The sequence below is a fragment of the Asparagus officinalis genome, chromosome 7 (assembly GCF_001876935.1).
Source record: "Asparagus officinalis chromosome 7, Aspof.V1, whole genome shotgun sequence".
Classification (NCBI taxonomy): domain Eukaryota; kingdom Viridiplantae; phylum Streptophyta; class Magnoliopsida; order Asparagales; family Asparagaceae; genus Asparagus; species Asparagus officinalis.
Window position 1 is genome coordinate 68,062,419 of NC_033800.1, and position 11,660 is coordinate 68,074,078.

The 11,660-nt window shown below is 37.9% G+C and overlaps 1 protein-coding gene across 1 annotated transcript in view; it reads right to left on the reverse strand.

Annotated features, from left to right (window-relative positions):
- The window catches only part of LOC109850782 (ribose-phosphate pyrophosphokinase 4-like), an 11,086-nt gene extending 554 nt beyond the window's left edge, over positions 1 to 10,532 (reverse strand). Inside the window, 6 exon segments of the mRNA XM_020420855.1 lie at positions 5 to 58; positions 593 to 721; positions 6,565 to 6,633; positions 6,723 to 6,818; positions 7,823 to 8,138; positions 10,303 to 10,532. Coding sequence (XP_020276444.1) covers positions 5 to 58; positions 593 to 721; positions 6,565 to 6,633; positions 6,723 to 6,818; positions 7,823 to 8,138; positions 10,303 to 10,421 — 783 coding nt within the window. The 5' untranslated portion in view covers positions 10,422 to 10,532.

The following is an 11,660-nucleotide window of genomic DNA, read 5'->3' on the forward strand; positions in this document are numbered from 1 at the left end:
ACACGCCATGAGTCACATAGGCGCTGACTTTGGAAGCACCGTGAGCAGCCAAAAGTTTCTGAGGAATAGAATCAGTTCTTAGATTGCAGTGATAGAAGGAAGATTTAGTTAGAAAGGGTTATTCGCACTTTAAACACCCCCAAAAGTTTACACTACATTATGCTGTGATATTTGCCCAAAAAATGCCCTAATGTTCCACACACACACACGCACAAAACGATACCTCTTGTTAAGTCATTCTAAGGGTATGAAAGTTATATTGTTTCGACTTTTGGGAAAAAAAACTTTAGGATATCAAAATTAGGTAAACTTCAGGGTATTCAAGCACAAATAACCCAAAAGAAATAAAATTAAATACATTATTATGTACAGAAAGGCCAAACAACCCAAGATCAATGAAATCACAGACTAAAAATCTTTACGTGTTTTTTAATATAATTTTTCCGGAAGAACAGCTAACATCACATCGAAAACTGCAAAGACCATAAATCTGCCTAGAATAGCAAAGATGATATCTCAGAATAGCATATCATCCAAGGTCAAACTCAATTATGAACCAGAGATTTTCAAGCCTTAGTAGTGTTTTGCTTACCTTACACTCGATAAGTGTGCTTCCAGATTGAACCAAATCGTCGACAATGACAACATGCTGACCTTCAGGATTCCCCTCCTTTAGTCGCACTATCCTCTTATCGCCTTCCCGCACCTTTGCACACACTACCTGACAGTTGAAATATGTGTAATTTGTAAGCTTAATCTGCATTATCTAGATATCTGAAAAAATAAAAATAAATGCATAGTTAAAACTTAAAACTGCTAAATTTCACATAGCCCCCTACATTATGCCCCATTATGATATAACCCTCTTAACTTAAAAAATGTAACTTAAACCTGCCGCCAAAAGAAAAAGTTTTGGGTGAGTCACAAAACCAACCAAATGTTTGCAATTTTCAATAAACCCCCTCACGGCTTAATGGGGTTTTTTTCTTAAACTTCACCAAAAGTTATGGGGGTTTCCTGAAAATAATATCGAAAGTTTATGGGGGTTTTTTAAAATAAAATAATGTCTAAATGCTAGAAGGTGTGTGTGTGCGCGCTTTTTGGTGTTTTTTTGTTTGGGAATAGAGAGGGGGGGGGGGGGTTTGATTCAATGTGGTAATGAGAGATTAGAGAAACTTTTTGAGCATTGTGAGAGGGAGATATTGTAAGCAAGTTGAGAGCTTTAGTGAGGGTTAGTTTGTGAGTTTTGTGAGATTGTAACCCTTTGTACTCTCCTTGATTTAGTGGAATCTCCTCATCCTCTCCTCGTGGACTTAGGCAAATTACCGAACCACATATATCTTTGTGTTTATGATTGATCTGTCGTATTTTAGTTTTGGATTGTGCTTGTGTGTGATTGGTTATTCTTCTCACGTGCTTACGACTTGTTTGGTGAGCGAGCACGCTTCCGCATAGACGCGTGGCAATTTGTATCAGAGCTCAGATTTCAGATTTAGGATTTTGACATTAGGTGGAGGAAGATTCGTTGTGAAAGCTTGGTTCTTGGAGTTCTAGGCTTCGGTGGAGATAGGATTTGAAGTTATCGTTGAAGATCTCGCTTTCCTCGTGTGGTTAGGAGTTCTATTTGGAATCCAATCTAGGGTTCACTTGAGTAATTTCTTATTTCTTTCAAAGTTTGAATTTTTCTTTACAATTTGGAGTTTGCGAGTATGGGTGAAGAAGTTGGTGAAAGCAGCAAGATGACGGATACAATTCAAATTGGTTTTCAGAACACTAAAATTAGTGTGGTTAAATATGACGGCAAAATCAATTTTGATTTGTAGATGAACGACGTACAGGACGCTCTCAATACTCAAAATTAGAAAGAGACCATCATGGTCCATGAGAGGCCACCAAAATACGAGGAGGCGATATGGGAAAAAATAAATAGAAACGTTTGTGGGGTGATCAGGTCCTGTTTGGAACAGGAGCTGAAGTATGATGTGATTGGGGTGACGTCTGCAATGAAGATGTGGGAGATTCTTAACAATAAGCATCTTACGAAGAGTGTTGAGAACTGTTTGCACTTGCTGCAAAGATTGTTCAGATTTCAGATGTCCCGAGACACCTCATTAGCGGCTCATGTGAACAACTACACTAAGTTGTTACCGGACTTGGCGAATGTTGATGAGAAGATATCGGATGAGTACAAGACGATTATTTTGTTGGGCCCCTTACCAGATGAGAAGTATGATACATTTGTGCTCACTTTGTTGAATGAGAGGTCTTCTATCAGCTATAGTGAAGTTACTAATGCTTTGACAAACTATGATTTGAAGAGGAAGGACAAAGAGACTTCCTGCGCTAGTACTTCAGGAGAGGCCTTGTCGACGAGAGGTAGAAGCTCATATCCAAAAGATGGTAATAGAGGAAGGTCAAAGTTAAGAGGTCGTCACCAGCTAGGAAAGAACTAATGTGCATTCTGTAAGGAGCAGTGATATTGGAAGAAAGATTGTCCAAAGATCAAGGAGAAGGAGAATAGCAAGAAGAATGACCCGAAGGCCAATGAGGTGAATGTTGCGAAAAGCGATGATTACGATGATTCGAGCTTTTCTCTATTGATTACTCCAGAGGTGACCCACTTGGATGCATCAGATTGGATGCTTGATTCTGACGCTACTTATCATGTGACTTCTAGGCGAGATTGGTTTTCATCATTTGAGAGACTCGATGGGGGTGTTGTTGTCATGAGAAATGATCAATCCTGTGATATTTGTGGGATAAGTACTGTGAGGATTCGGATGCACGATGGAGTAGTCCGTGAATTAAAGAAGATGAGATTTGTTCCTTAGTTGAAGAAGAATCTTATCTCAATTGGAGCTTTAGAGGCGAAAGGATTCAAGGTGATCTTTGAGGATGCTGTAGCAAAGGTTACTAATGGATTTTTGGTGGTGATGAAGGGAGTCCGTAGTCGAAAGTTGTATTATCTGAAGGGGAGAACAATGATTGGCCAGGTTGCTTCACCTATTTCAGAGGCGAACATTAGCAGACTTTGGCATTACAAATTGGAACACACAGGAGAGAAGTCACTGCAGGTGCTGTGCAAGGAGCAAAGAGTGGAAAAGTTGAGTTCTGTGAGCACTGTGTTCTTGACAAGAAGACAAAGGTGAAGTTCGGGACAACTATTCATAGGACGAGGGACATCATGGATTATGTGCACACAGATGTTTGGGGTCCCACCAAAACTGCATCACTTGGTGGTAGACATTGGTTTGTCACGTTTGTTGATGATTATTCTAGGTGTTGTTGGGTGTACACCATGGCGAAGAAGAGTGAAGTCCTAATTATATTTGTGGAGTGGAAGAAGAGATTGAAACTACAGACTGTGAGAAAGATCAAGACGTTACAATCCGACAACGGTGATGAGTACATATCAGACCCCTTTCAACAGCTATGTCGAGACGAGGGCATAGAGAGACACTTCACAGTTAGTCATATACCGCAGCAGAATAGGGTGACAGAGAGGTTAAATCGGTCTTTGTCGGAGAAGATACGATGTTTGTTGGTGCATAGTGGTTTGGAGAAGATCTTTTGGGTTGAGGTATTTTCATATGCGAGCCACCTCATTAACATGATGCATTCATCTGCGATTGAGGGGAAGACCCCCGTGGAAATGTGGTTGGGAGAGTTAGCACACGATTATGATCAGCTCAAGGTATTTGGGTGTCATGCATACTATCATGTGAAGACTGATAAGTTAGAACCTCGAGCTAGCAAGGCCATATTTGTAGGATTCAAGCGCGGTGTTAAGGGATACAAGCTTTGGGATCCAGTTGATAGGAAGATTGTGTTGAGTAGAAACGTCACGTTCGATGAGGCTTCTATCTTGAAGCTTCCTAGCTCTCATCAGATGGAAAGCGACCCGACGGAGGAAATATCGCAAGTGATGAAGATCGATGCAGCTCCACATTATCCAGATGGTACCGTATTCATTAGAGTGCCGACTGAGGTGACGCTAGACGAGCACGACAGCGACGAGGAGGATACGGGTACAGTTGTGTAGGATCAGTGACCGGCGACTCGGGTTCAGGATTCTATTACGGTTCGGAGACAGATGAGAGACATATGGATGCCAGCACGGTATACCGACACAATAGTTACATATGCACTTCCGGTGGAGAGTATCGATGAGTTGGTGCCTACTACATTCAGAGAGGCCGAGCAAAGTTCGGAGGCTGATTCGTGGCAGGTGGCTATGCAGGAGGAGATGAACTCTCTTCACAAGAACGATACATGGGAGCTTATTGAACTTCCAAAAAGGCGGAAGGTAATTGGTTACAAGTGGGTATACACGAAGAAGGAGGGCGTTGAGGGCACTCCATTGAGGTTCAAGGCTAGATTGGTTGCGAAGGGCTATGTACAGGAGGAAGATATTGATTATAATGAGGTTTTCTCTCCGGTGGTGAAACATTCTTCGATTCGGATTTTGCTAGCTTTGGTGGCACAATATGGATTAGAGTTAGATCAGTTGGATGTGAAGACAATATCTCTTCATGGTGATCTTGATGAAGAAATATATATGACTCAGCCATTGGGATTCCGAGCTGCAGGGAAGGAAAACCTGATTTGCAGGTTGAAGAAATCGCTATACGGTTTGAAACAATCTCCTCGATAGTGGGATAGACGATTCGATGGTTTTATGCTTGGTCATTCGTACACTTAGAGCCAGTTTGATCCTTACGTGTATTTTTGCAAGTTGAAAGGAGGTGCGTACATTTATTTGTTGCTCTATGTTGATGACTTGTTGATTGCCTCCATTTTCAGGTCTTATATAGATGAGTTGAAGGCACAGCTTTCAAAGGAATTTGAGATGAAGAATTTGGGTGAGGCTAAGCGTATTTTGAGGATGAAAATTGATAGAGACAAAGAGAATAACATAATTTGTTTGACACGGGTGGCTTATTTGAAGAAGGTTCTACAGTGATTTTATGTTAGCGTGAATACGAAACCAGTTAGTGTACCTTTGGAAGCTCATTTGAAGCTTTCAGCTGACCTCTCACCGAAGACAGTTGAAGACCGAGAGTTAATGTCGAAGACTCCATATGCGAGCGCGGTTGGGAGCTTGATATACGCGATGGTATGTATGAGGCCAGATTTATCACAGGCGGTGAGCATGGTTTCAAGATACATACACGATCCAGGAATGGGTCATTAGGACGTCGTGAGATGGATTTTGAGATACATTCGAGGTACGCTCAATGTTGGTTTGGTTTATGAGCGGAATACTACAGGTGGGCAGTTGTGTATTGGTTATGTTGATTCAGATTATACCGAAGATTTGGATAAGCATCGATCTACGACGGGGTATGTGTTCACTTTGACCCGTACGTCAGTGTATTGGAGATGCACCTTACAGTCTGCGGTGGCTTTGTCTACGACGGAGGCAGAGTATATGATGATAACAGAGGCTGTGAAGGAGGCTATTTGACTTCGAGAATTTTTGGAGGAACTGGTATATCACAGCGGTCTGTTATTATTCATTGTGATAGTATGAGTGTTATCTATTTGACGAAGAATCAAGCTTTTCATGCGAGGAGGAAGCACATTGACGTTCGTTATCACTTCGTTCGAAATGTTCTTAAAGATGGCGATGTAGAGATTGTGAAGGTCCACACAAAGGATAATCCAACGGATATGCTCACTAAGGTGGTTCCGAACAACAAGTTTGATCATTGTCAAAACTTATTGCACATTCGTGATTGTTGAGGTCGTTGACGTTCATTTGGATGAACTACGGGTGACTTGATCCCTTGTGAGAGGATACGTAGACAACCACATTGGTGTAGCCGAATTTGGTGAGATGACGCATTTGTGCTCATGTTGGTGTCGGCTCAGTTTTGAGAATACTTCGCCGATGTGAAGAATTATTGGATAGCAGGTTCCGAATCTATTTTGGTAACAGATTATTAGGATTCCTAATCTATTTTGGTAACATGATTCTTAATCTGTTTTGATAACAGGTTATTAGGATTCCTAATTTGTTTTGTTTTTTATTATAGAATTCCTAGTCTGTTTTGGTTTTAGGTTTTCTATATATATAGAACGCCTTAGAAGAGATTAGGATCATCAAAAAGAGGACAGTTATAATCAGAGATTAGAGAGACTTTTTGAGCATTGTGAGAGGGAGATATTGTGAGCAAGTTGAGAGCTTTGGTGAGGGTTAGTTTGTGAGTTTTGTGAGATTGTAACCATTTGTACTCTCCTTGATTTAGTGGAATCTCCTCATCCTCTCCCTGTGGACGTAAGTAAATTGTCGAACCACGTATACCTCTGTGTTTGTGATTGATCTGTCCTATTTCAGTTTTGGATTGTGCTCGTGTGTGATTGGTTATTCTTCTCCCGTGCTTACGACTTGTTTGGTGAGCGAGCACGCTTCCGCATAGGCGCGCGACAACATGTTCTAGTGGGGGTTAAGTAACATTTCCAAAGACCGGGATTTTCTCAAAATGAGCCAAACAATGGGGGATATGTGAAATTTACCTAAAAAACTACATATATTCGGTGTTTCTAAACTCTATAACTAACCATGGGAAAATGCTGCAACTGCTTGTGAAACCGCTTCCATGCTCCATCATCTGGAAATGCTATAGTTATCTGAAGAAAGATTCAAAGTATGATTACAAGATTACAGCAGATAAATGCTAATCTTCCAGCGATAGAAAACTACTAAAGAGTATACACACATTATTGGCATCAGGAAGTTGACAAAGACGCCGCAACAACAAAGGGATACCGGTTTCAAAGCAAGGCAAAACATCATCCCCAAAGTAAAATCTTTCCTGGGCAAATCACAAAAATATTGTTAGGATTGGAAGTACAACACATAACAAAGAAGATAACTATACAAAATAGTAAAAGTGATAAGGTTTCGGATTGTGTTGTGGAAAGTTTTAGGATTAAGCTTTTATTATAGAAAAGAAAACTCTCAAGTCTCTGACATATTATTTTAAATAAGAGTCCCATATAAAGCAGTTGCCCTTTATGAGACCCAATCATGAACCAAGGGTTAGTAGCAAAATCCTATTTCATTTACACTTGTCCTCAATTATTATTATTATTAGCTCCATATAAGTGGAAGTTAGCACGTATTTTCACAGAACACCTGTGAACTATGGTTTCCTAACTTGTGACAGGAATACCATCAGAAATTCAAAGAACTAAAAGTTATTACATCATTTTCTACTCAACGGACAGACAGCTTAGCATCTGCCACTTTGATATAATATTTTTCAAAAAAAATTCTTTTTTAGGAAAAAGGATGGGGGCATCGCACAAATCCCCAGCATCTACAATAACATCAAATCAACCAAATTAGAAATCCTGAAGTAAATGAGTAAGCCGTCCAAGATGACAAACTACTAATAGTAAATAATATCAGCAACAAAATCTACGTATAGCCGTCATAGTTAAGCACACATAACTAGATGGAAGAATTACGGATTGAATCCTTTAAGAAAAGGGGCTTTTTTGCTTACATACCCTAAAATCATGTGTGTTTGCAACACTACCCACCAAGTCGTCAACTTTGGAGAAAAATACCCCACAAATTAACAAATCATCACTTTAATAGACTAATGTTTATCTGCACTGTAAAAATATCAACAAAATATTCAACTTTTTACTCATCATATCCAACAAAGTTGTTGATTTGTTTATTGGGGGTCTATTATTCTAAAATTGAAGATTGGGGGTAGCTCTGCAATTAGTGAGCCTTAAAAATGGTATGCCAAGAAAGAATAAACAATGCAAAAAATTCAACACGGACTTACTGAAGCAAACCAACCTGTAAAGCATGAATGTCATATATGACCAAACTAGTTGGACCACCTCTCGATTTGGGCACCATCGACAATATCCTCGCCATAGTAAATGCAGTTGCAACATCTCCTTCTTCCTCCATTCGTTCAAAAGAACCGGTTGGAAAGAACGGCAAAACTAATGTGAAGGATGCTATGAAGAGTTTCGGCAATGCAAATATTACTGATATCTGCTCGAATATGACTGCAGGAGAGCTGAAAGAGGCTAAAAAGGCGACGTGCTGTCCCCTTATATCTTGGGCATTGTTGATAAAAAGATTAGGAAACCCATCTGCAAAGCTCCTGTCAACAAAAAATTGTTGCATTAGTTTCCCCAAGGTAAATGATGAAAGAACCGCTCCACTCAATGAAAAAAGGAAATAAAAAAGAAAATAATGTATATCTAATCTAAAAGGTTTATTATGCAAGTGTCATCTTTCACATTCAATATTTTCATCAGAACTCATGATGTAATTGACATAAGCAAGATGCAAGATAATTAGTAAAATTTCAAGCATAAGGGCCTTTAAGTATATAGGGCATCAATGTTTTGTAAAGATGTAAGGGATTTCTTAGAACTGACATTTGTATCTCTTGATCAAATTGTTTTCATTACACGCTACCCAATTTACCCCTTTCAGTCTATTTCAACAAAATTTGTCATTTAATCTATACAAAAGTGCACCGAAAGTCTATAAGCAGACACATGGCAACAATCTCCTTCTGTGAGTGCGCGTCTGAAATATCTATGAACTGTCATCATGTGTGGCGCAGTGTGCAAGCACATCGATACATGTACATCCTAACAGATTTTTAACCAAATAGAAAGCAAATTAGCAATGTTAGCGGATGAAACATGTTATCACCTACCCTATTTGTGTGGTATGTGCCTGAGAACACATACCAAAAATTATACGGTCAGAAGTTCTCAAAGTTCTAGAATATTTTATTTATTATTACACTTTCCCAACTTACAGGTTTAATAGAGATCTTATTGGTAATATGGTAAGTGAATCTTTTTTATGAAGAACTACAGAACAGCAATAAGAATACATAATTGAGTGACTGTTTCTATTCATCTAATTAGTGCCCGAACAAATAATGAAACTATTAGCATATTAGTATGTGTGTCAAACTGTCAATAATAAGGTTGCTCTTGCAGACAGGGGTGTCTGATACAATACAGTATAAGTAGGCAGCTACCATAAGATACGGCATACCCTAAAGATATAGGGTATGGTACATCATCGGTAAAACGAGAATCGGCAGCATAGACTTTTAAGCTGTTAGCGGTCCAAAAATACACAATAATATAAAAGCATGATAAGCATCTACAAGTCAACTGAAGTTCTGATAAAAACAATCCATGCATTAGATTTTCAACTGTCTTAAACACATCACTTATGATTTTTTATTTATCTGTGATAAGTTAAAAAAAATTGTATAGACTTTTAAAAGTATCCATCAAATATCCAAGTATCCACTTATAAGGATTGTGGATATATCCCCTTTAATGAAGTACCCATGCAACTTACTTTGAATTATCCTGAGAACAAACATTCTTAACAACAGTGGACAAAAATACAACGATCAAAATATTCAATGTACTTATACTAAATTTCATGTCACCCATCTGTGAGCTTACCAAAAGGACTAAATCCTGATTCAAGACATCGCAAAACCGGTTTCTGTTTAAAAGAGAGAAAATGAACTACCATCTACGACGTGTCTTTCCCTTTACTGTCTGATTTTTGCAAGTAATATGGAGATTCATACTTAAGCTGAGTTACAGTAGGTTTGTATAGTAGTTGCGCTGTAAAATCTTAAGGTCTTCTATTAAAATTTTCACTAAACTAAATAATGTACTTGATTCTTACTCTTAGCCCTACCTTTCAATAATAATAATAAGGGTTTTATCCTAGAAATCACCTTTAAAATAGGATCATTCCACAGAAACCACCTTTAATTGTCAATGTATACATAAAACTATTTTTAAAGGGTTTTTTTTTGTCGCAATCAACCGGCTGGGCCCACTTTTCAGTTAATTCTTTTGGTAATTGACTTGGTTTTTGACACTAATTATTACATCAAAATCAATAAAAACAGGAATTAAAAGTGTGTCCAGGTGACTATTAAAAAAATGTGTCTAGGTGGTTGATTGCAACAAAAATCCACTTAAAGGTATTCTATGTATAAATTGACAATCAAAGGTGGTTTTTTCAGAACATCCATATTGATTTCAAGGAAAAAAAGCCGTAAAAAAACAATTAGAAACTATTGTTACTTTTACTTGTTTAAAGTATAGTGAAATTTTGATCAATTTCTAGAATGGGTCTACTGATATAGCTAAAAAAAATCAATACTTTTCCAGTCAACATGACCAAAATCAAAACTTTATAGTCAAAAGCGACTCAAAATCCAAACTTTAAGACTGAAGAAGGAGCTCTTTTAAGCAAAGAAGGAAGACCTCCAAGAGATTGACTGAAGAGTAATGGCGTCGGATTCAGCGGCGACCTTGCGGGCGAGCTCCTCGGACTCTTCACAATAGAAAAGGTTTATCAATTTCGTCGTCTTCGCGTTCTCCATACGTTTTCTTCCTCCTCCTCTGTTTCTAGAGAGAGAAAGAGAAAGAGAAAGAAGAGAGAGAAAATGCTTTGAGCACACAGTTCAATGAACACGATGATGCATTTTATAGAAGCTTGGATTCCTCAGAATAAGAAAAAGATTTGTTTTTTAAATTTATAGGCTAAATGGCTCTTAAATACCTTATAGTTTCATGTTGTTAGCACTTATATACTCTCAGTTTTATTTCATAGCATTTACATATTCTGGGTTGGTCAAAATTCTCATATTAACACCACAATTCTTTTTAAAAAAAGTTCTCATATAATATTTATATGTTATTCCTATAGTTTTTTCTCTATTAAGCTTATTGAATTCATTGTTAAATGTTTTAAAATTCCATTTTTAAAATACAATTATGATGTATTTAAATTAGAATTTGGATAGGTTTAATAGTAATTAATAAATATTGATGGCTAGAAAGCTTCAAAATTAACATATGAATCTTATACGTGAACTTTCGAATGAAAATTTTCACATTTACAAAATATAAGGTATTAAAGTGCTAATTTTTACCAATTAAGAGTATATAAATACTACAAAGTATAACCGAGGGTATATAAATGTTATAGGAGTGAAAGTATAAGGTATTTAAGTGCTATCTAGGCAATTATATATCAGGTGGGTAGGGTTTAATTAGTGGCTTGAGTTTGGTTGTCCTTTTTTTTTGGCAAAGGCCACTTTGGCTTGATTCTTGCTGCTTTTGGTTTAGGCTAAATAGCATTTATACGCCCTATTGTTTCCCAACTTTTTAGTTATGTCCTGACTTTATATTTGATAGCAAAAAATACTCTAAAGTTTTCTAAATTTTCACTTATATATTCTTGTTTTTTTGGGGGCACTGGAATACACTAAAGTTTTTAGAACTAGCACTTAAATATCTTAGGGTTTTTAAAACTTGCGCATAACTTTGAGAGTATGTAAGTGCAAGTTTTAAAAACTTTAGGTGATACGGGTGTATTTTCTCTTCGGAAGCTTAGCGATCCTCATGGGAGCTTGAGGATAGATTATTCTCATGATAGCATGAGAATAGGGGTGTAAAACAGTACATTGGAACGCAGGTGGAAGCGTGGAACGAGACGACGAGCAGCAATTCGAAGAATCCAGATTTCAGCCTGTGAGTCGACTCATACATGTACATGAGTCGACTCATCAGGTTGAGTCGACTCATGCCTATCATGAGTCGACTCATGAAACCAAGCC